Below are 25,729 nucleotides of genomic sequence, written 5' to 3'. Positions count from 1 at the left end.
GAGGAAATGATAAGAAATAACGGATATTGGACAAAATGTTGAATTTAAAAAGTAATATTTTTTTATATAGTCTTAAACTTTTGACCGATGAGATATTATACAGATTTCATTCCTTTTTTATAACTTAGTTACTGAGCAAAGTATTAAAATGAAATTTTTTTTAAAGTGTATAAACAAATGTCTAATTAGTTAATACCAAAAGTAGAACACTGTATTTATATTTTTTATGGAAAGTAAATCAATTATTTATTTTTTCCATTTTGTCTTAATCTTTTGTCCGCTACTAATAACAAATGAGAGTGATATTTAGTGGGGCTACCCTGTATATGCAAAATTATATTTAAGAAATAATTGATTACAAATTAAATTTGAAATGCAAACTATTAATTTAGTTTAAACATTAATGTTATTCTTAAGTATAATTATTTTGTAAGTACTACTATAATATGCATTGTTATAGCATAAAATAGATGATAAAAATCTTACATTGCTTTATATTTATTTATTCATTTGAAATTACATATAATATAATTATATTTAATTCAAAATCAATTTTAAATTAATTTTTATAATATGATATATTCATCACAATATGAAAATGGCACAATATTATATAAAAAATAATGTCAAATTTGTTGGAAAGGAGAATACTTTGCTATATATAATCAATTAATATATAATCAACCATATATTAATAGAGAAAAATAATTCATGTGTAAAACATATATTAATTTTAAAACACTGGTTTTAAATTTTTTCTTTTACTTTCAATTATACTGATAGTATTTCTTCAGCGCTGTTTTTCAATACATTCACTGCAAAATCAATGTCACTTTTGTTGAGAAGTGTAGAAACACAAAGTCTAAGACTAGGCCTAGGTACATTTTTCTCTGCTTCTAAATAGGCAGGAGTTATGACTGCTAAATTATTTTCAATACATTTATCAGAGATTTTAGAAAGCAATTTTTCTTCTGTAGCACGGTCTTTCTTATTCTTTAAATATACATGTTTTACTGGGGATTCTGGGAAACTTGAACATTCCAGGCAATGAATGTTTTGGAGTCCCTCATTTATGGCTATGCAATTATCTCTTAATGATCTAAATAGTTGTGGATTATTTTTCATAATATTTAAAGAAGTAATAGCGGCAGTTGTTAAAAGAGGTGGTAAAGATGCAGAAAAGCAATATCCAAGACCAGATAAGCGTTGGTGTTCAATAATAAATGATGTGCCTACACAGAAACCTCCAATAGACCCCATTGCCCAATCCAGAGAACCTAAAAAGTATAAAGTATATAAAATATAATACAAATTATTAATAGAAATTAAGATCTATAGTAGTTTATTGCTGATAATTATAATTGAATAATATTGCTTACCCATAATCATATCAATTTCGTGTTTAGGAACATCAAAGTGTTCAGTGATACCTTTCCCATGTTTACCAAGAGTTCCAAATGATATTGATTCATCAATAAATATCCTTAATTTATATTGCCTACAGAGTGCAACCAATTCTGGTAGTGGACAAATATTTCCAGTATTCATATAAATACCCTCAACTATTAGAAAGCGTTTGATTTTAGCTGCTTTTTTAAGGTTTTGTTCATCAATTTTTGCTTGTTTCATCAATAAATTACTAAGATCATTTACATCATTATGTTTAAAATAAGTAATATTAGCCTTAGTTGCATCTAATCCTTTCTGTATAGCAAAATTTACTTGTTCATCTACAAATATAAGATCCCTGCGTTTACAATAAGCTGCAATTGCAGACGCAATTGTACTAAATCCATATGAATATACAACTGCTTCTTCTGTATCTGTATAATCTGCTAAACGTTCTTCTAATTCAAGATGAACATCCACAGTACCATAAAATCCACGTGGACCACAAGAACCAACTCCATACTTTCTTATTGCTGCTATTGCATCCTTTTCTATTTCATTATTTTCAGTTAAACCTAGGTAATTGTGCGTACCTAAATTCAAGCAATCTTTCCCATCTACCACTATTCTTTTACCAGCTCTAGATGTTATGCATCTTGGATTTAAAGATATATGATTCATCTGTGGATTATTTATGAGAGGTTCAGGATTCCATTCCGCAAGTTTCCTTTCTATTTCATCTTCAGTTAATGTTCTATCTCGACTGAAATATCTCTTACTAATAAACCAAATAAGCCACAGAATTAAGAATGTTCCTAGTAACATATGATATTGAGGTATTGTACTCAAAATATTCATTGATTCAATAAATATAAATTTTGTGCTCATGTTTTTGGTCATATGATATTTTACAAATACCCTGTTTTTATTTTCGTATAACTTCTAACGTGACTTAATCACCTTATGTAATACTTTGTATTACTTTTGATTAATATACTTGTGCAAAATAATTGTAGTGAATACATACATACTTTAAAAAGCTTATTACTCTTTGAAGTGTTACACGTAGGAATGATATTGATAATTGTACTCTAAAAGTAAATTAGTATTGCAAAATATTAAGAAAGTTTTCATTTCATACTGATAAATACTCTTAACAAAGCATTAGATAAAACTAATTGTGACTCAGCTTAGCAGCAATGATTGCGCCTTGTGGTTACTTCTTTCGAAGAACCAAATAAAAACCAGGTGGCAGCACCGATATATATATATATATATATACACACGCATGCATACACATGTATACATATAATATCAATACGAAATATATATATGTGAAATATTATCTTGAAATATATTTATCATACAAATTTTAGAGTCCATATAAACACATTTCACTGCAATTTTAATTACATTATTATACGTGAAAATTCATTAAGAATTACGAAGATAAATTTAAAATTATTTCTACAATGTAGAAAATGTATTGATCTATTTTATAAAGAAATTATTATTGTCTTATCTTACTGATATAACAGTTATAATTCTAAAGCAATAATGTAGAATTCGGATAAATTTCTTTTAGAGATTATATTTAAACATGGGCGCATGCGCGATTAACAATTTTAAGCTCGCGCAATAGTAAGAGTAGTACTTCCGGTATCCGGCAAACGCCCCAGTATATGTAGTTAGTTATGTTGTCAGATTGAATTCTTGCCACTTGTGTATCGTGTTTGTTGTGTTGTTATTAAGTCGATTGTCATAAAGTGACAGTGTACATATCGCTGACTTTCATTGAGGGTTCATACTGGTAAGCGAATTGTTATTAATTTATCAATACTGTTTAATGCATCTCACTGCCGCTAGACTCATATTAGCTTTGCTGAAAACATTTTACTATTTACGAGGTTCCGCAGTTTACATTATCTGTACTTTAATGTAATTCATATATAAATATATACATATATGTGTACTCGAAAAGTGCAATATATCGTATGTGTAAGTTGAAGAGTTATAATTGTTTTTTCGATAAAAGATACGAAATTGTATTTGGTTTGGTTATGAACATGGTTATACTTGTATGTATCTCCTGCTGTGTTTCGACTGTGAGTCATACTACGCTGCACCTGACACTTGACACCTGGTAACGTATTTTAATCCTGTACAATGTTGAAGAGGTATCTAAATCTCATTAAATAACATATTTTAATTACTATGTTTCATATTTGCTGTAAAAATTGAGATTTGTAATTTAAAAAATACAAATAACATTTTTAATGAAGGTATTTAAAATTTGATGCCTATATAAGGATATATTTATTTAACGTATGAAGTTATTCAATTTAATGTTAGATAGAAGTATTTAAATTTATATAAAGATATGTTTTTGATTACTTCTATTTAAAGGTACTGCTTTGGGATATAATAATCTTATTAAATCTTGGTAATGATTAACAAAACATTCATTACCAAGATTTTGTATTATTAGGTTGGTTACATGATACGGTCCTGTGATTCTGACGCGAGATTAAAATTCCATCGTGAAAGCTGACGAAGTGAGTCCGTTATCATTATTCATCATTTACACGTCGAACGCATTAGTTTTTGTATTCTATTTATCATTATTTTGCTTATCATTATATTTTTTAACAGTCATTTGCGTGATTAGTGAAAAACGTTATTTCGAAATGTCAGAACTTAGTAAAACGATAGAAGATAATTCCCGAATGGTACCAGGTGCTTATAAAAAGGTTTTAAATATGTGGAAAAATCGTGAGTATAAATTAAAATTCTTTTATTCTCTGATGCAATATGAAAAATGATATGTACTCTATTACTGTTTATAATACTCAATGTTTGATTCATGAAAGTTTAACAAATTATCAAAAAATCAATATATTATATTAACTAATTATAATTTTGTAGTTTTTTATTGAATAAATTATATGTGAATGCAAAAGATGGTTATGAAGCTATTATTACAATTATAATAAATATTATATTGTGGAAATTTTATGTTGAGTATGTATTCAATTCTTATAAAATAATGGTCAACATTTTATTACTTATTTTTATGTTGATCATTATATAACATTACATAAATACGTGGTAATTTTTTGCTGTAATTCATAATAATGGAATTTATATTAAGCATTAATCGTATGGAACATAATTTAAAACATTGTAATATTTCAGTTTTAGATAAAATTTATCATTATCAGTGTAAGCTATTTGTAATAAAGCAAAGTCTGATAAAGAATAAAATACGTTCATAGGTGTACCGAAAATGTGAGTTAAATGCGAATGTGAGTCATTATGAACTATTTGATCTTCATTCCGATCTGTCTGTGGGAAACGTTCTACGAGTTAAATTTTTTCTGTACAAGACATGTGTGCTTTAATATATTCTTATATCAGTAGTAATTTTATACTAAACCAGATCTTATGATTTTATTTATTGACTAACATCCTGTTAGTAGTTACATTCATGTATCGGACTGAATTAGTAATCCGTTGGACTTCTAGTTGCCGCGAAGAACAGTTACGGGTTAAAGTTTGACGGTCCTGTTAGAAACGAAGTTAGATTTCGAAAGTCCTGCGCTGCACGTGGCTCTTTACCTAAAGAACCTGCAACAATTTCGGGTCTTGACCACCCTGCGGCAGCACCGCAGAGTGCCGGTCGAAACCTAAAGCAGTAGAGCATTGCGCCGGCTGCTTCTAAAGTAGACTGTTTTAGAGGGTAGACACTCCACCCTTACAAATCTCGTGAATTCATTCAATATTTTCATTCGCAATGTGCAGTCTAACTCGAGTTCAGCTTTTTATCAAGTGTCAATAACACTGCAATATCTGGAAGTGATTTGATATCAATCGTTATTTTTTAAATATTTGGGTGGTGTTCCAAGAGCTAAACAAATTTTTTGCCAAACTATATATTATAGTATTAAGTCGACTGGTTAAAAAGGATATGCAATTGAAACGAGCGTTGCAAACATTTCTTAGTGAGGATGGAACATTAATCTCGTCTCGTGCACAATATTAATTTACTTTCTTAATTACATTCTGTACGGTTGAGTTTTTAAACGTGATTCGTTACAGATAAATGTATGTAAATTTTCTCCGTCGACCGAACGTTTGTCCATCCGCGATTCTATTCGTTATATTATTCACATGCATTGAAATTGAAAAGCATGCGCTTGTGATATTCTATATACGTGTACGTTTATCCTTTGACTGCTACTTATCAGATTAGCTTCTGGTTCATTTTCTTTCATAAGATTATGAAAAAGACGAATGCGGGTCACGTTTGGAAGGATGTACGGTTACTGCCAGATAGAATGCCTATTCTTTCTCTAACGCGAAACTTATTTTTTTCGTACATCTTGTAATCTGAAACCATTCTAAAATAGAATTTAGCGTTTCGAAATATCAAAAAATTTGATGATCGTTTTTTTACTTACTTGCATTACATGGGCATACAACGTCCATTTCTATATCTGTTACACTGATCTCGAAAACGTAAACTTGGGCGTTGTTGGAATCGATCATCGCGCCATCAAGGGAAATTCGCGGGGAAAATACACGTCTATACACATCGCACGATTCCTCGAAAGTGTCGTAATTTTGTTGTAAATGTTCTCATATGTATTTATTATGAAGACGTTACGTATGTGTTCCTAGAAACTGTTGCTTGTAAATGATAAAGTGAAGATTTTTGAGTCGTTGAAACAGCAAATATAAGCTTGATAAAACTTACATAAATATTTTATCTTTGTTAATATTGACAATAAATGATAGATATAGCTCTTCCGATGTACGTTGATCGTTAATCAGATTGTTTATTAGTAGCTTCTGTAAAGAAAGGAAATAAATTGGTGTTAGTTACTAATCTTATTGTTTCGCTAAAGCGCGTATTTGATTGCTAGTTTACGATATCAATGGATACATACCGTAAATACATAAACCGGCTGTGAACAGATGTAATTTATACCGGCTGCACATCAAACAATTTATAGTTGGTGATTCCCGTGGGAAATCCGGTTGAAACGAAATATTCGGTTGCTTGGTTGAAAAGGGCCAGCAGAGCTAAAATATTCAAGTACCAGTTTCAACTATATACGGCTGTGAGGAGGGGTCAGCGTTGAACTTGAGCCTAAATATTAAAGTATTCTTCTATCCGCCGTTATTATCTTCAATACTATTCCGAGTCAATAATCGTTATAAATTAAGAACCGTTTACCCTATTTTCTATTTACCATTGTTACATATATTTTAATCTATATAAAAGGAAAAAAACAAAACGACACGAAACTCCGAATTAGCAGTCAATATTTTACATTGTTACGAAGTTGTCCGTGCTTGTATATAATATATATTCTCTCTCTCTCTCTGTCTCTCGTTGATACGTATGAAATGTATCGATCAATTTTATCGGGTCTTTCGAATCAATTGATTCGAACGGATCAAACGGTATCGTTGTAAAACGATCCTAGTTGATAAGAGCCGCGTGACATAACACATACCGGCCTATCGGTTTGAAAGCATCGAAAGTTCGGTTGAAAGCCGGCGAAAGGCGTTTATTGCTGATACAACGGAAATCCATAATCGATATTGACGATGTTTAAATGCTGTGTGTGCAACAAAAGCTCAAAGAAGGAGAGGCCGAACGGCGAGGTGACGAAGTCGACGCCAAAGAAAAATCAGAAAGCGGTCGACTCGCAATTAGTTGGCATTGATTCATCGAAGCTCGAGGAAAACGGGCCGACCGGTAGACGAGAGAAGTTGAACGGCGACGTGCAGAGATTTGAGAAAGTTTCTCCGTCGATGGAGAAAAACAGCACGGAAGTGGTCGACGACCTGACCGTTAAGAGTCCGTTGCCTACCGGAAAGCGCGACGAGGTCAACGATAATTCTCTCTTGCGAACCGAAACAATAGTAAAATCGAACAATAGCAAGAAAGATGACAATGAGAACGATACCAGAATCGAGGGTGATCGAACGAAACCAGAGAAGAAAGATGGCGAAGTAAACGGAAGTAAGGATGTTAATGGAAACGGAAAGGCGGAGAAAAATGATAATGTAAGCGGATACGTGGATGAGGGCGGAGCGATAGAAGCAATACCGAATTCTGGGGATTCTGATACCCTTAAGACCAATCTTTATGACTCTTCCGCGTGTATCGAGAGAACGATCGATGATGGGCCCGAGGAGGAAGGCGATGATTCCGTTTTCGAAGCTTGCCCGAACGATACCAACGCGAATAAAATGACGCCGCCAGGTACATATATCCCTATTGCGCAGTTTTTCCTTGATAAAGAAAATAGATAATTTTAAATTCGTTTAAAGATGAAAGATTCGCGCAGGATGTTAAATTATACTTTCTGATAAATAGAACGCGTTATATATATATAAAACGTGACAGCAAATATGGAAATGCGATAGTAATCGAACTGGTTTATGCGTTAAATTTCAATTTCGCTTTTTTGAGATACTGATTCACTCTCGAAATTACACATATTTTAATATTTACATTCGTAATGTATATATACATAATTAGGTTTGTTGCTCGCTAGAATGCATAATTCCGTGACCTGCGAACGAATTTTTCATTTTAAAGCAAAGCCAAAAATGGAAATTTCCTACCGTCATCTATATAAATATGCAATTTGCTCATTTCACGACTCGTTCTCCCGTTGATTTTTCAACATTTCCTTACATGTGATTTACAATATTAATAACAGCATCAAATATGTTAAAAATTCATTACAAGCAATTACATGCTAAATTAAGAATTTCATTATCGTGTTGGAACGTAGGATTTGAAATGCGTTGAATTATTTTGAATTATAAACGAGGAAATTGCATACAACGAATAATGGCTATACGAAAGTATTTCAACGCTTGTCGTAGAAAAGTTGTACGTTCATATTATATGTATTATACAAAATATTTTCAAATTTCATTAGCATATTAGACAAGTTTTAAACCAATTCGAAAATGTATATACAAGTGTAATGCGAACATGCACTTATTGTTAGTAAAAAATTAATATTCCGGAATTTTTTTTTTTGGAATATTTTTGTAACATCGCTATTAGCTAGTTTTGGAAAAAAATTCGATTCCAAAGATTACTGGGCTTGTTAGTGTATATGTATATTTTGAAAAAATTGCATCTTTCGGATCATCCTTTTATATAAAAGATTGATAAGTATATTTCAGTTAAACATTAATGCACGAGTCAACGTTAATAATAACTAAATAACCTGACTTACTGATATATAATAAGTAACTGATTGTTCAACTATTTTATCGATCGTTATGAACTGTACATAGCTTGCAATCAATATCCTGCAACTTTTACGTGCATTAACTAAATTGAATTTTGCCATTACGATCATGATTATTACAGAGCTAACGAAATTTCAATATGTTTTGTGTAAGACACATAATACATTCATAAAAATTTTCTACAAGCGTTCAACTGCATTTCGTGAGTCACTGCAGATATGTAGATAAAGATATCTATATTGGGGTGTACGATGCGCAGTTTCGTCAATTCCTCGGTGGCTTTCGGAGGAGGAAGACGGCGAACACGATTCAGAAGAGTGCAGCGGAATGCAGGAACCACCGGCGACGCCGGTTGCTCGCGACGAACTAGCTTTAAGGCGTCACAGATTCTTCTCCGATTTGTTACACGTTACGCAAAACGCGACGGAGCACAGAGTGAGGTTTGACCCTCTAGGACCGATGGTGCACGCCGGTTAGGGTTCATCCTAAATCCATTTATTACTTTGTATGACTCTTAGATCTTCTGTTCGAGTTATTTATTTGCTTATTATTGATTTATTATTATTATTATTATTTATATGAGAATATCGGATACAACCAAGCCGATCTATTCTAATTTTCTAATTATGCTTCAGAATGAGTGGAAAATACCTCGCAGGATGAGTGCGGTATGATCGTGATTTGGACACAGATGAGTGATCTTAAGGATTTTTGTAAATCAAGTCCATTCTATGGCACCTTGGAGGGCTGGAATTATTATAAATATTATTACTATTATTTCTTTGCAAATTTGTTTGAGATTATATTTAGGAAAATATTTCATGTGAATAGAGATATTAGTTGAAAAATGTACGCAGTTACAAACACTAAGAATTTTATGATTGCATCATGATTATTTAATGCGATTGACTAAATTTATTTATATCAAGATTACAATACATGTTCCGTAAACTTAGGATAGATTTTTCTGAACAATTGATTTTAGATGAGATATCGGACAAATATCGTATGATGTTTCTGTCAAAACTTGAATATTATGATTAATTTATCAATATGCCACACTGTGTATAAGAGAGTATTATATATGGTAATTATTTCGCAGGAAAATCATTTGTTTTCAAGTTGTGACAAAGAGTTTATAACTTTACTCTGTTCCACATATTGTTACCGTCCAGTGTAGCGTTTCGTTATTATTCGCTCTATTTGTATATTTCGATCTACTTATCTTTCAACCTTTTTGGTGTATTATTTCACGCTACTATCGTTTTCATTACAAAAAGAGAAGAATATTTAAAATAATTAGAACTGTCATTAAAAATACACACCAGTGATTTCTTGTTTTTTCTTAGTTATAAAAAATACATTTTCTTTTAATTACAAGTATGAAATATCAATGAACAATATACATCTATTTTTTAATCTTATGTATATAAATAAGTTATAAATTATAAAACATCTTTTACTTGAATGTTTACATGATTCGTATACAGATATGCGGAGAATTTTTAATTATTAAATACTTATTAATGTGTGAGATTCCATACAGAATAGTATCTACCCACGCGTGATTCAATTTCCACAGATTTTCTAAGAATAGGCCGCGGCACACACCCGCGTTGAATATCATTAGAGCCGTAGTTTAGTTCTTCAAGCGTTTCTGAAAAGGCTACAGGATCTCGTCCGTGAAATCTTTTGTCCGTACAGGAATAATCTTTAATCAGGGGAAAGAATAATTAAGCCAGGTGTGTCTTTGTAATTTAGAGTGGCACAAGTCACAGAAACACCGGTAACGAATTAATTCATTTGTATATTATTTCATATTTAATTATAAATTTAAAAATTGTGTAATTTAAAGCAAGTTATACTTTGACCTTAATTTTCTTGCGGTTCATGAATTTTTATAGTAATCAAAATGATGTGCACTTATTTTAAAATTTACAATGTGATTATCGTGTCTCGTTTAATTTAATCTATTATTTACAACTTTCATTTGCAGTAATTATCAGGTACAATTTTATGGTTGTCGTGAATTTGTTTTATGTTAACATTTTCAAGTACACATAAATTTATTTATAATATTACATGTCGCTTGCAACATAATGATCTAGTGGCTGTGGATGTTAATGTAACTATTTATACGTTCATTCTATATTTAATTTAGTCGCTCTTAATGCGAACTTTCGGGAATATATTTCTTTCAATCACCGAAGATTTTCTGTTGATCGGTATTAATAATTTATTAGTTGTTATTTCATTTTCAAATATTGGGTTTATAAAAGTATAGTTGTAATAAAGAATATTTTATTATTACATTCTATGGATATCTAAATTTAATTTTGTTTACTTTTTGGGTGTATTTATAGTTACTTTATATAGAAACGAACGAAAATGAGATATAGAAATAATATAATAATAATAATACAAATAATATTGAATAGATAAAAAAATAATTTTTTTATTCACAATATTGAATTATATTTCCATTTTATATACATATAAATGTATTGTAATTAAAGGTTGTGAAGCTAGCGATAAGGAGGAACATCTAGAAGAGTTGGTAAATAGATTAGAAAACGTTACAAAAAGATTGGAAAACGTAAGAGTCCAATCCATAACTGAAACACAAGATTCTGCTGTTCAAACAAATACACCATCACCAAAGAGGTCGCAAGCAGTAAAAAATAGTGACTCAGTGCTGTCTGCCTCATCTCCTCATTCAATAGAGAAAAAAGCAGAAGATAAATTTATCAGCATGTCGGTCGCAGGATATAAACAGTTTTTAGACGGTCCTGTGAAAGAATATTTACAATTGAGTGAAAAAATTGGTGGTGATGTAGCTACTCACAGCAAGCTTGTAGAAAAGGCATTCAAGTAAGTACTTTACTATCAATTTGTGTATTTTAAATTCTTGATATGTTTACGTAAGTTATTAAGTATTGTAAATTTATTTTCATAGCATTCAGTTGGAATTTATTCAAACTGCAGCAAGTCGTCCAGCCCCAACAAACCAATCAGAACAAATTTCTCTTCTTGCACCCACATCTGCACAGATTCAGCAGATTCAAGAGTTTCGTGAAAAAAATAGAGGATCTCAGTTTTTCAATCATTTATCAGCAATTAGTGAAAGTATTCCAGCTTTGGGATGGGTTGCAGTATCACCTACTCCAGCACCTTATATAAAAGAAATGAATGATGCTGGACAATTTTATACAAATCGTGTATTAAAGGAATGGAAAGAGAAGTAAGTTTTTATTATAGACTATTATTTCTTATAATAATAAGTATGATATCTTCTTATTGTCTTTTTCATATGTATAACAATTTGTTTTCTGGAAATTAATTACTGATGCAGAATTCATTTAGTTTTTTATATCTACAGAAATAAAGTACATGCTGAATGGTGCAAGGCTTGGGTACAGACACTAAGTGTTCTACAGGAATATGTGCGTCAGCACTACACAACAGGACTTGTATGGGCAAAAACTGGCTCTGCACCAACAGGCATCCCACCACCACCACCACCGTGTATGCCTCCTATGGGAGACGTAACACCGGCAGATATTATCGATGACAGAAGTGCTCTTTTCGCCGAAATTAATCAAGGAGAAGCTATTACAAAGAGTAAGTGTAACATTTTAAATTACTAAATACGGAATTTATTAAATAATGAAATTTTTAAAATGAATCGGTATTTTACAGACTTAAAGAAAGTCACGTCAGACATGCAAACACATAAAAATCCTTCATTGAGAACTGGACCAGCACCATTTAAAGCACCAGTTGTTGATAATACTATATCTACAAAAACAGTGCTGCCTGCAAATGCACCAATTGATAAACCCCCTGTATTTACTAGAGATGGAAAGAAGTGGCTTGTGGTAAGTAATATCATTTTGTTGCTTCATTCTATTAGTTTATTCTGTATTGACGAAATTTAATTTTTGTTATAGGAATATCATAAAGGCAATAAAGATCTGCTTATTGACAACGTAGAGATGAACAACGTAATCTATATGTTCCGATGTCATGATAGCACTTTAGTTGTCAAAGGCAAAGTTAACTCCATCGTTATGGATTCATGCCGTAAATCATCCGTTGTATTCGACTCTGTTGTGTCGAGCATCGAATTCGTCAATTGTCAGAGTGTACAAATGCAGGTATGTTATTTATTCCCATTATCTATAAAAGATGCAACAACATATAATGCTTTCTAACATCGTGTGAAAAATATATGTATTTCCAAATGAGTACATATATATACAACATAATTATACGATGTTCATGTTCTGTATTAAAAGTGTATATTACAAAAATATAATAGACATTATCAATGATGAATTTTATAAATATAGATAAATAATATTATTTATGAACTAATTTTACTTATATTTTTTAATGTTTCGATGTAAGCTTCTTACAAATGTTTTGCAATTCTTCTAGATGTATAAAATTCGATTCCTGGTGAAGAATTTCTAATAGAGCTATGTATTCCTCATTGCTTAACTCTGTAGGTGTTCCGCATATTTGAAATTTGTTTAACGCTCTTTTTGTCGTTTTTGAAATATTCTCCAAATCCGATATAGATGTACTTGTATCGATAACAGAAGGTTTAGCAGTTACATCGACTTCTTTTTGCTCGACAGACAAGAGACATAAATTTTTAAATTTAGAATTTAATAAAATGTTCGACACCGAGTCCTTTTGTGTTTTCGGTACTGATAAATTAGTTGACGTAGTTTGATCCAGCTCATTACCATTTACGACGGTAGAAACAACAGTAACGATTTTATGTATCCTATCCTTCTCATTTTCTGTGGAAATCCCTCGAAGTTCATCATGCTTTTTATTGGCTTGATTTTCTTCCATCTTTTGTACACTTATTTCTCTATTTTTAATATATTCCAAAAACTTATTTGGATCCACTATTTTTGTCGAAGCGTGGTCATATTTTGTGAATATGTTAACATATATTACCATTTGTTCTTGCGCAATAATATCATTGCCGGCATTTTCATTTATATTTTGTGCAATCTGTGATGTTTTTATTAAGTCTTGCTTATGATTATCAGCGTCATTTACCTTTCCTATGCAAGAGTTTACCTCTTCTATACGTGAATCTGTATTTCTTGATTTACCTTCCACTTGAATTTCATCTATTTCATTTTGGTCCTTATTAAACGAATTATCTCTCCAGAACATAGTCATTGTCAGTGGTCCTCTCATCGGACTCTTAGGTCGCGATTCATTTTCAGTCTTTCGAGCTGCTTCCAATCGACTTTTTAAAATCGGTATGCAAGATTTTGAAGACGTTCTCGGCGTTGGTGACAAGAATTTTGAAGGACCTTTTGATTTTAATTTAGTTTCTAACGATTGAGTGTAATTTATAAAATTTGCATTGCTTGGGTATTCATGTGACCGTGGTGTTATTTCTTTCGGTGATTCGTTCGTTCGAAAACTTACTTGCGATCGGGATCGTTTTCTATTTAATTTAACACTATCTCCTGTGTTACATCTAGGTTCTGCAGATAAATCACTTAATTTTGGATATGTTGTGTTTGTACTATGTTCTGCTTTGATTTGGACAGTGTTCAACAAATCGGATTTTAAACCTTTTATGTTTCGTGAAGTTATTAATCTTTTCAGTTTCTCGGATTTTGAAGTATAGTTTTCATGGCTCCACGATTTCATTGTCGCGTTCGTTCTTTTCATTGTATTATCGTTTTTCGTCTCTCTTGGAGAAACTTGTCGTGGAGATAAATTTGACGAGATAATTTGTTCTAGATGTAATGTTTTCATATCATTCGCTGGCAAATTGGGTAGTGTTTCGTCAATCGAAACATTTTCTGCCAAATTGGATAGTGTTTCGTCAATCGGAACATTTTCTGCAAATAATAAATTATAATTATCAACAGCATATCCTACTGAAGATCTATCGTTCCGAATTTCCTTTACTTCTTTTAAAGCCTTTGCTTCTTTAATTGTATCAATATTCTCTGTACAAGGTTTAGAAGATAATGAATTGTTTTTATTAGACATTTTATTTTGGAATGTCGATAAATTTTGTTTCATGTCGAATTCATCGTTGGAAAGTTTGACAAAAGATTTGTCAGTGGCCATGATATTCGTTTCTTTAGTGTCACTTGCAATATCTTTTAAATTTTCATGCTTGCTGTGTAATGTATTTTCATTGTTATTTTGCGTATACAGATTAGAGTGTAAATAGCCTTTAAGGTTTTTTGAATGTGTATTATTTAATTTCGTAGTAGAACTCGAGGCTTCATCTGTAAAATACATACTGCTGTGTGGAGAAATAAGATTGGAGTAAGATTTTAAAAAATCCGTTTCTTTTATTAGTTCTTTTTTATTCAGATTTGTAAATAGATCTTGTGTAACTGAATTCTTTTCATCTTGAAAGTGATCGTGTTTGTTGTAATTAGTTTCTGTTTTATTATAGTTATTTATGTTTGTAGTATCATATTCCTGAAGAGTAATTGTGTTTGTTGAACAGGTTTTTACATCTTTTTCATTGATAGTATCATCACTGAAATTATTATTGACGTTCAACCAATCTAATTCTAACTTTTCTTTGTCTAATGACTTGTTAATCAGTACTGTTACAGATGGTGGTTCCGGAATGTTAGAATCATTGGACTGATTTATGCTGGATGTTAATGAATCCCGTATTAAATTTGTTCCACATGAAGTTTCTTTACTCTCACTGGCTGATAATTCATATATCGGATCTTCGTTTTCAACTATACCGTGCATTTCTAATGTTTTATTTATGTTTCTGTGGAGCAACGTTTGTTCGATTAACGAACACGCACCAGGATTTCTTTTTAAAGTTAAATTCAAATTGCATGATAAAATTTCTTGATCTTCGTATTTTTCATTATCCAATGTACTCAGTTTCAAGTTCGATATATCAGTTCCTGTGTCTTTAGTAATTCTAACATCGGCACGTTGTTTCAGAGATTCAGAGTTCAAAAAATTGGAAGTTGTCTCATTGTTCGAATTTTCAACTTTCTCCGATGAAGGAGTTTCGTCTAAGTTTTGCGAAAACAATTCTACGCTATTCGTGTCCCGATTTATAAACTCATTTACATTATTCATGCGCGTGAAATGCTCTTTGAAGTTCTCTTTCTCATGATCATGGTCGTAACATGTCCTTTCTTCGTTCATGTTCGCTTCTGTTGTATTTAAACAACTTACAAATTTTATAAGCTTTTCATCAGACTCGTTCAATATGTCGTTTAAATATCTTATCCGTAAATTGCTTGGAACTATTTCGTTTCCTTGAAAGTGGTTATGCTTTGGTAAAGACAGCTTATTTTTAATCTCATTTCCTTCCTGGATTATATTACTAAAACTAAAATATTCAGAGGGTGAATTAAGGTTTTGCTTCGAGTCCAAATATTTTTTACACGTGTCCAAGTCTTTAATTTCATTTCGTTGATTAAGGTCTTGTTTCAAATTGAAAAACATATAAGTTTTACTGTTTTTCTCGGTAGAACTGCTAACAGATTGTTCTTCTGATATAATATCCAAGAACTTTGATTGTAGATTATTGTTAACGTAAGAGTACCTACCGTAATCTGATACAGAATCGTTATTTATCTCTTCCTTCTTTTCATCTATGTAGCATATCTTTTCCAGTTCGACACGCGTTAATAACGCTCTTTTGAATTGAAGGGCTTCTTGAAGTAATAACGCTGTCGGCTTGTCATCTAATTCACTATCCTTTGATACTTCTGTATGGCTCGAAGCTGGTGATATTATTACATCCTCGTCAGTTTCCATTGCAACTGGATATTGATCAGAGCCACTGAATGGCTTCTCTTGATTGCCCTTCGCGTATACATCATCCGGTATTGGTATGAAATTTTCTGATATTACCGTTTTCTTCTTAACTTTCTTCTCTTCAGAGGAATCCGATGAAATAGTATAATATATTCTTTCAGGTATTCTTTCATATTTTACGCTAGAAGAATATACAGTCCGATTATTTGGAATTATTTGTAATTCGTGGTTATTCGTAGAAGATATTTTTGCCTCGTCGTTCCTTCTGAGCAGACAATAAGGATCATTTATGTTATTTACATGATACGCGTTGAACATATTTGAACAATTTCGAATAGACGCTACTGAACTTCTAGTTGTTTCATCGCTTTCGTATTGCTCAGAGCTGTTGGAATTTGTCCGTTGGATTTCCTTACTGTTATTCCTCATATTTCTTTCGATATTTATTTCGGTATTTTCGGTGTTCTTCAAATTGTCCGTGTCTGTCGTAACTGAGACAAGCGTACTCACGATGTTTTTGCAAACGCTGTTCATTTTATTGCTATTATCTCGTTGTTTCTCCGAGGCTTTCATCTCAATATTTTGCAACTCGTACATACGCAGAACATTATGCAAGCTCTCTAATTTCTTTTTCACTTGGTACAGGGCTTCTTGAGACGTCTTCAGCTTTTTCCTCGGTTCGCGCGAAACTAACATCTTCGAGGTCAGTTGCTGGGGAAACACATCAGCGCAGAACGATATGTTCATTTTTGGGGGCAATAAACGTTTGTCAATCAGTTGTAGAACTGGATAAATCGCGTTCGATAGTTCCAAACGTTGCTCGTTACTTTGCTGCTTTCTATCAATTTTTTCAAGCTTCTTCTCTTCTTTATTTTCCTCCTTTCCGTATTCATTTCTATTATTCTTTTCAAGCTTTTCACTCACGTTGATCGAATCTTTTCTTCGAACACTTCTTCGTTGCTGTAATACGATTAAACACAATCATTGACGATCTCGTACAATTTTGTCTCCGAATTTAATAACTCGTTCATTTTTACCTGTGTATCTGACCAAAAATTTTTTATCGACGATTCATTGCTGATCTCAGACGAGCTACAGACTAATCCAAGATTCTTATTGCTGTCGTGTAATTCTTTCAAATACTTTTTGCAATCGTCTATAGTTTTCGTGAATTTCTTACACGCCGGGCTCATCTTGACAGCTTCAGCGTTCCTCGAGCTTCTCCTCAATTTTTTCCCACATTTAGCGTACCTCTTCTTCGGGAACAACGGCACCGATATCGCGTTCCGATGTTGCACTTGGAAATTTTCGTTTCTCAATGTCTCGCGATGCTTTCGATCGATCGCATTTTTGAACATAGAATTTAGCCTGAGAATAGAATTTATTAAGTTGCCATTCGATAATATATTTGCAACAATAACCGTACTTTACGGACATATCGCTGCTACTTTTCGATGATTTGCTGCTGTATTCGACTGGCAAGTTTTCTTTCCGCAGATGAGGGTACATCCTCTTTTTCTTTGCATCGAACAATTCGGTCAGACGATGTTCCGAAGGGTAATACTTTGAACACGAAAAGTACGATTCGTTGCGTCTAGGGCTAAAAAGATAGACCAAGATAACCATTATTTCTTTTATTTTCTCTCTCTCTCTCTCTCCATTTTTTTAAAAACATCTTTTTAGCACCTTAACAATACATGTTTTATCCAATTATTACGATCATTCGGATTGGACAGAGTTAGTCTAAGGTTTCTTAGATTCTTCTTAAAGTTCGATTTCTGAACCTGATGGGGTAAAGGCCAGGTACCATACTGCAGTTTATACGTTAGTATATTGACTTTCAGTTCAAGGTCCTCCACTTTGTATCCAACTTTATTAAGCACATCTTTATCAATGGACGCATCGTTACCACGTTTCCCTTTGATATATATTATACGTAGCAATACCACGCACATAGATATTACGGCCAGTACCTTTGGATATTATTGACACGATTAATAGAATATCTTTATTTGATAAATACTATCCTTTTCATTTATCTTTCTCTATCTTTTTTTTTTTTTTTGAACATAGCGTTCAGATATGAAAAGTCTTATCAGTTTCAAGAACTTACCTGACCGCTATGTTCATGTATTCATAGACCTTTAATTCGATATTCATTGCACAAGTCAAAAATAATAATTCTCTGTACCCGCCAGACTATGCTTTCGTTCCTCAGGCAGTCGAGAACGTCGGTTACGATCTCGTTCCACACGTAATTTGCGATTGCTTTTGGACATTCCTTCCAGTCAACTTCGCAGATCATTCGCACAGGTTCGAGATTTCCGCCTGCGTACAGCGATCAAGCGTTTAACAACGATTTGCATTTCCAAGTTTCATCAACGAATTTTATTCGTCCAACACGGACAGCAAAGTTTTGTTAATGAAACAGCTTCGTTCAATTCGAATATTACACGTTAATTGGAATAAAGGAGGAGAAAGAAAATACAAAGACTGAAATCTTACCGAATTGCCAATGCATTTTGATAACGGGAGTAAGTTTGTGCTAAGTGTTAGGTGAAAATTCAACTATAGGCTTCAAAAATTTCATCAAATTCCATCTACGATTATTTCTGCCTACACTACGTGAAATGTGGAAAATCGAAAGAAACTGCGATCGGCAGTTATTGCCTCTCGACGTGTGTAATATCGATAGTGTACACATATAAAGTGTGTGCATAATTATAGATCACAAGACAATTAGGCAAACAACAGGACCTTATAATATTCTAATCGAAAATCACAAGAGAAAAACCTGACAATTATATATTTGTTATTTTCTGATTTCATTACTGTTGCTTTAAACCGATTATCTTAGTATACGCGATATTTCAATATCTTCGATATTTTGATATTACATTCGATATTATAACGAGTAATATTCTGAAAATTACGAAGAGGATGGAACAATACGCGTTTGGTTCGAGAGCCAAGTAAAGAGACAATTTTTGGTGTCGTAGAATTGATTGACGATGCACGAAATTCTTCGATAATTCACAGACTATGGTATTCCATTAATTTCTTTTCTTCTTTGATTGCAGGTACTAGGAAAAGTTCCCACGATCTCTATTGACAAAACAGACGGTTGTCAGATGTATTTGAGCTCGGATTCATTAGATGTGGAATTTATTAGCAGCAAGTCTAGCGAGATGAACGTTATGGTACCCCGAGGAAATGGAGATTATGTAAGTTTGATGTGTACTGGTAATTTGTACACATTGAGGTTTCAGGATTTTCCAATCAAATTTTGTTAATTTATTCTACGAGTATAAATAGTTCCCTTTGTACTTGAAACTTTTCTCATGATCTAATGAAACTGCTCATAAAACATAGTGAAAGAGTTTGACCAAAAAAGAAAGAAAAATGTCTTTTAATCTTTCTTATTTTGTATTTTTACAGGCGGAGTATCCCATACCGGAGCAATTCAAAACGACCATCAGTTCCAAAGGTCTCAGTACGATCGCTGTCGACTCACTGGGCTAAAGCCTCGATGATGACTCAATTATCCATAGCCTAACTAAATGTCTGTCTAAGAGTACAGTTCATTAGAGGTATCATCGTCAGAGGATTCGTCGATCTATTATTTATTGCTTCTTTAATTAATTTAAGGTTTTAGAAGAAGGGCGAAGAATTAATGGAGAGATGCGAGTATACACTTTTCGAAAGTATAGAACTGAATTAGATAAATCGATTGAATGTTTTAAATATTCGCAGCTCTATTATATTGTTTCGAAGGTATTTACCGCATTTCGTGAAGATCATCGATCCCATTCCGAACTAAATTGTAGAATCACGCTTAAAACGACGCTCAATCGATCGAGCCTTATTAAATTTTATGTATAAAAACACGCGGTTGTTCGACCGCTTGTGGCTCGATATTTTGTAATATAGTCTTAATTAGATCCTTAGTAATTGTGATTCGTCTATCAAGGTGATAATGGGACGAAAATGGGTTCGACATTCTTCACGAATGTGTTATTAACGCACGTTGGTGCTGATACGAGGAGACTGTAGGTTCGTTTTAAGTATAAAGCTATGGACAAAAGTTTTTCTACCTTCGAATCGGACCTTTTATACATTTACACCATTTTTTATTGTGAACGAACTTTTGTCCACACCGATGGAATCGTTTCTCGGGATTTTTCAGTCTACTCGCTATGGAATTGCCACTCGACGTTTTCGGTGGGAGAAAAGCGAGCGCCGCATATGTTAAACAAACAGTTTCCGAGGAAGCAGAAACAGAAAGCATTCACGAATCATTAACATAGTTACTCTGTATATTAAGCGATGTCATATTAATGGCTTGACGTACAGAGTATGTATTTCGTTGTACGTGGGAAATATAGCAGAGGTGGATACATTATGCTAAAACAGGAGAAAAGGATTTATAACATAAACTCTTTGATATGATCTTGTTTTCGAGTTACATCTTGTTTTGTGTTATTACTTACTTACCGTCAGAGATTATTTTGAAGCGAACTACCTCCAGCTTCAATATAGGCGTGAGTACGTCTCATCACGGATCGTCGAACTCGTTCGAACGGATGAGATGTTCCGGTACGGTAATGAATGTTTTAACATCGTCAATTAGCGTTTTATAAACTACAGATTTCAAATGTCTCCGTATTGAATAATCGAGCAAATTTGGGTCTGGAGAGTGAGCTGACTGAGAAATGGAGCCTGCACGAAGTATGTGTTAGCTAAAAAATTAAAAGATTGTTGTAATACAAAACAAGCTGTAACTGGAAAATCAGCTCATATTTATATGAACATTTTTTCTTATTTTAGTGTGCTGGATTTATGCCTAGCGTATTTCCTGTATAGGACGAGATAACTTGAGACTTTTGCACCATTAATACTTTACATATCGTTTCCTTATAGTATATAATGCATTAATTCAATCACGTAGAGCGTAACTGATTGGAAAGGAATTATTTCGTGCCAGTATATATTATAATACACTTTTCATTGAATTTTCAAGTTTATGCTTTCAGTTTGCGAGTCTTCCGTGTTCATCAATGTTCATGATGTGTAAATAGAATGGGACGCTGAATTTATTTAATGAGAAACAAATCGATCGTTTATGCGCGTGCGTTTGAAAACTTTCAGACTCGAAAGGTATTTTTCGAGACGACGTGAGATGAAAAATGATCAGGAATAACGGTTGTGCTAAAGTGTTGATGATCCAGCCGCAAAGGATAGATATTCCCTGAAACGATAAATGAATTGTAAACTCGATATTGAATTTTAAAAGCGTGCTGTTTGAACATGACGTAAATTACATTGTGATTTTTACCTCTTGGTATATTGTGCTAATCGTAGGTATAATCTAATATTAGAACTACTTAAAGGCACGATCTAGAATAACATGATCATAATAGAATAACAATGAAGCAGTTCGATCCTTTTTTACCAGAGAAAAAGACGAAGGAAAAACTCGAAAGAAATACGACCTTTTTTTATAATTTATATACCTACATATGTACGTATGTAGTACTATGCCCGTTTGGTTTTAGAATGATGATCGTTTGACTGAGATTATTTATCATTAAGGATCGCACTGCCTGTAATGCCGTAATCTTTAACAGCCTTCGTTTTAATATCGATAGAGTATTATATCGAGGATAATTAATATTTATTTCTGAATATGATTTTCAGTGCTATTTCTAATTGTCCTAATAAAACAAATTAATATTCCATTCAAATCTTGTATTCATAATTCTTTTCGCTTTTCAAGAATTTGGAACACGATTAAAGTGTTTCAGATACAACAAGAAATTACAGTCCCTTCTCATCGAATCAGGCTCGCATATATAAATTCTACTTTTCTAACTACAAGATGTCGTTTATACACATGCCATATCATGTTCTTGATTGTTCAAATTATTACTAAATGCATAGACTATTATGTACAGATAGAAATTATTATTAATTTATTAAATTTTTTACTACATCATATTGAAAGATATCTCCGTATTTTTATGGTCAGACAATTCATCCGATTTTGAGTGTCATTGAAGAGTCACTGTAATTATTAATAGCTAATACAGTTTTGTTATTACAATTTGCTCGTGGTTCTCCTACTAAGAAAAAGATGAAAGACATTGAAAGTTTTGTACAGTCTTAATTCAATGATTTGGGACTTCCATAAACGGCGTCTTTTCTTTCTTTTCTGAAAATTCTTGTTTATTAGCATCAAAAGAATCTTTTTACATAATTAGATACGACATATATACATACACGTTACGTTAAAAATCTTCGAACTTACGAAGAGACTGAAGTAATGAGCACGATATAACGTGGCCTTGAGATTCGTTTCGTAATTTAAGCAAAAGAATCAAAATGCCAGGTTCGACTATATATCCCTATGCTAGCAAGTATTTCTGAGTCGATCACGAGTGACTCAGCAATACTATTCTTCGCGACTATCCGTGCTATTTTCGTACGAATCGAGTCGCGAACAATCTTCTAACGCATAGTCATTAGTAGATTTATTCATATAACTGAAACGTATTAATGTTAACTATCAAACGCAAAGATAATTGTATAGAAGAGTATAAATCAGTGTTAACAGTATCGTTAATTATCATTAATAACCGAAACTCTTTACAAATATTTCACACCGATGTACGATACACTCTCTAACATTTATCTTCAACTTTTGATTTCTAGCTATGTATTGCACATCTATGTAAAATCAACGAATATTTAATATTTCACAGCAACACTTCCAACGACGGAAAATTTCACACTTTAATCGTGAGACGTTTCTTAATACCTACGTTTCTATTAATTACCTTTATATTTATTTAAACATTCATCTTTTCCCTAACGTTTTGTCCCTTCCATTCCAACTTGTAATTGACAGATAATATTTTCACTATTTTTATCTTTTATAAATTTATACGTTTTCAATATAATATTATGATCGTGATATCGTCGTATATACGAATTTTAATATTATATTATAAACGTAAATTTATAAATTCCACTATTAACTGATTTGTTCGTTCAATGCGCGTGCTTGGACAAATAAATACGAATACGATCAGTCTTCATTTCACTACAAATTAAGAGGGCAATTACGTTCGTCGCTACCGTCCGAACATTCTAAGAACCCGTTGCATATTCGAGATTTCGGTAGACATTCGCCTAGAGGACATCGATGGCCCTTACACGAAGCGATCGAGGATCGGATATCTTCCCTGGAAATCGCATACTCGATCCAAGGAAGATAGTGGTGTACTTTCGTGTAGACTCCAGGTCTTCCAGGTCTCGCGCAACCATATCCGTTTGAAGTGATGCCTGGAAAGAAGGACCAATTAATACCTGAACGGTATGGCAAGACTTACAGATCATCCGTGATGTTCACTCGTAAATTACAATACTATTTAACGATCTTGGCGAGTCTAAGTACAGATCGATATTTGAAGATGATAAATTATGCTGCTTGATATATTATTATCTTTCCTTCTTTTTATTAAAAATAGCTGTGTTTACCGTGAAGAGTGTACTTGTTGTCCGATCCCGAGCAAACCAATGGCCCACCACTGTCTCCCAAGCAAGCGTCTCTTCCACCATCCTTCAAACCTGCGCAAAGCATTCCTGACGTTATCCTGTACAATGGAAGAAACAAAGTTTTCCTTCGACACTCCTCCGTGGAGATTACCGGAAGTTGCACTTCTTGCAGGGTATCCGCTGCTCAGAGGAAACGTATTTTTTTATACTTTTGGTATATCGTTACAGACCAGCGTATCTCTACGTGGCTAGTTTTTTTTGTTTTTACAAATACCTGACAAATAATTATAACTTACGAAATATTCTTCCGACCTCGAATAACTGTCCCCATCCGGTAACGGTGCACGTAGTGCCACTTTTTGGTTCTGACTCTGGAAGACACACTGGTCGAACGTAGTCGCTGAATGTGACTGGTTCTTCGAGCCTCAACATCGCTATGTCGTTTATGAATCCGTTATCGATGTAATCAGGATGCAGAGATATGTGGTCTAAACGTAGCACTTGCTCGTACGGACTCGGGAAGCTTCCTCTGCGAGTCGCTCCGATTCTTGCCACCCAATACTCGTCCTGAGTACTGCGACAGATATTGGAATACACCATCAGGTTGTTGCATCAATTTTTGCAACTCTATAAAATGTTTGTATATTTTCCAGTGTACCGGTTAGCCTGGTCTTATCTTATTATCTTTCGTTTTAATATACCCTCTTTATTATATTTCTCTTCTATTATATTTTTTCTTTCAATTGATCTAATTATTTTTATTTGCGTTACCAGTACACTATTACTTTACTTACTGATAGAAACAATGTGCGGCAGATAAAATCCATCTTTCGTTAATCAGAGCTCCACCACATTGATAATCGCCTTCCTTGTACAGAGCTACTTGCCATGGCCAGCTTCCAGCTGATGAGCTTCCACCTCCGACTATCCTGCAACGTCGTGAAACATTCCATCTGTTTCAATGTATACATCTTAAATAAGTAGTTCGTCTTATCAATGTATTACGTTCATATATTGTAATCTACAATTAATAGATTTGTATGCATTTACGAGAAATCTGAAACTGTGAATATCCGTAGTCTAGTGACAGCTACGAGATTATAAAATTGTTCATTTTGTGAAATGAAAATTGAAATATGTCGACAGTAATTCTTTTAAATCGATAGTTAGGTCTAAGAGTTCTGAATTAATGTCTCTTGAAGATAGAGACCTAATCTATCAACGTATTTAAATTTTCATTTCGCGACTAAAACAACTTTCAAGTTACTTAACACGAGTTGGTCTAATCTTTTACTAAACCGAAGAAAAAGCTACGTTGATAATTTCAAAAATATAAAATTTCATTAGAAACGAAGGAAGTATAATGGTATAACAAATTTCTCATCGTAATGCAAAACTACTTAATTCTAAATAACGATATTATTATTAATATCCGATCATTCCCAATTACAGGTAAAGCACGTTTCACAGTAATCACTATCCTTCGACGAAATTTAAGAATGATCCTAAACTACTGAAAAGTATCGTTAAAAAAGGAAGACGACAGTCTTTTTCCGGCGGAGCTAACTTAATATTCTCACGAGTTTCGATAAAAATTTACGACCGTATATATCACAGCAGGTATAGTTACTTATCTCGAACGACGACGATGACCATAACGATCGCGATCATACTAATTTTATGCACATCTTTTTTA

General features: G+C 32.9%; 4 protein-coding genes and 1 long non-coding RNA gene across 9 annotated transcripts in view; 1 reads left to right on the top strand and 4 right to left on the bottom strand.

Moving 5' to 3' along the window:
* Window positions 1-482: 482 nt before the first annotated feature.
* On the bottom strand, window positions 483-2,628 carry LOC126926523 (serine palmitoyltransferase 1). The gene is made up of 2 exons (XM_050742854.1): window positions 1,380-2,628; window positions 483-1,277 (listed from the first exon to the last, which is right to left on the bottom strand). The coding sequence occupies exons 1-2, from the start codon at window positions 2,287-2,289 to the stop codon at window positions 772-774; spliced, it is 1,416 nt and encodes a 471-aa protein (XP_050598811.1). The 5' UTR covers window positions 2,290-2,628; the 3' UTR covers window positions 483-771.
* A 420-nt stretch (window positions 2,629-3,048) lies between these two features.
* Window positions 3,049-22,220, top strand: LOC126926405 (adenylyl cyclase-associated protein 2). 5 transcript variants are annotated; one of them, XM_050742713.1, is made up of 9 exons: window positions 6,548-7,666; window positions 8,936-9,148; window positions 11,193-11,547; window positions 11,633-11,917; window positions 12,056-12,297; window positions 12,376-12,554; window positions 12,627-12,833; window positions 19,557-19,700; window positions 19,915-22,220. In XM_050742713.1, exons 1-9 carry the CDS (start codon window positions 7,006-7,008, stop codon window positions 19,996-19,998), a joined length of 2,370 nt encoding a protein of 789 aa, XP_050598670.1. In that variant the 5' UTR covers window positions 6,548-7,005; the 3' UTR covers window positions 19,999-22,220. The 5 variants fall into 5 exon arrangements, with proteins under 5 accessions (XP_050598682.1, XP_050598673.1, XP_050598670.1 ...); XM_050742725.1 differs by lacking the exons at window positions 6,548-7,666; window positions 8,936-9,148 and adding an exon at window positions 3,049-3,199; XM_050742716.1 differs by lacking the exons at window positions 6,548-7,666; window positions 8,936-9,148 and adding an exon at window positions 3,988-4,161.
* On the bottom strand, window positions 4,810-5,999 carry LOC126926737 (uncharacterized). The gene is made up of 2 exons (XR_007714836.1): window positions 5,850-5,999; window positions 4,810-5,789 (listed from the first exon to the last, which is right to left on the bottom strand). It is a non-coding gene; the product is annotated as an uncharacterized LOC126926737 (long non-coding RNA).
* LOC126926351 (putative leucine-rich repeat-containing protein DDB_G0290503) lies at window positions 12,847-17,223 on the bottom strand. The gene has a single exon (XM_050742675.1). The coding sequence runs from the start codon at window positions 17,221-17,223 to the stop codon at window positions 13,069-13,071; it is 4,155 nt and encodes a 1,384-aa protein (XP_050598632.1). The 3' UTR covers window positions 12,847-13,068.
* The window catches only part of LOC126926348 (uncharacterized), a 34,614-nt gene continuing 30,821 nt past the window's right edge, over window positions 21,937-25,729 (bottom strand). The window contains exons 10-13 of the mRNA XM_050742660.1: window positions 24,828-24,962; window positions 24,330-24,607; window positions 24,016-24,213; window positions 21,937-23,820 (exon numbers count right to left, since the gene is read on the bottom strand). Of these exons, the coding sequence (XP_050598617.1) occupies window positions 23,579-23,820; window positions 24,016-24,213; window positions 24,330-24,607; window positions 24,828-24,962 (853 nt within the window). The 3' untranslated portion in view covers window positions 21,937-23,578. The remainder of the gene's footprint in view (window positions 23,821-24,015; window positions 24,214-24,329; window positions 24,608-24,827; window positions 24,963-25,729) is intronic.

This window comes from Bombus affinis, chromosome 2 (genome assembly GCF_024516045.1).
Source record: "Bombus affinis isolate iyBomAffi1 chromosome 2, iyBomAffi1.2, whole genome shotgun sequence".
NCBI classification, from domain to species: domain Eukaryota; kingdom Metazoa; phylum Arthropoda; class Insecta; order Hymenoptera; family Apidae; genus Bombus; species Bombus affinis.
The sequence above is the reverse complement of the archived record's forward strand: the minus strand, read 5'-3'. Positions and strand labels throughout refer to the sequence as shown.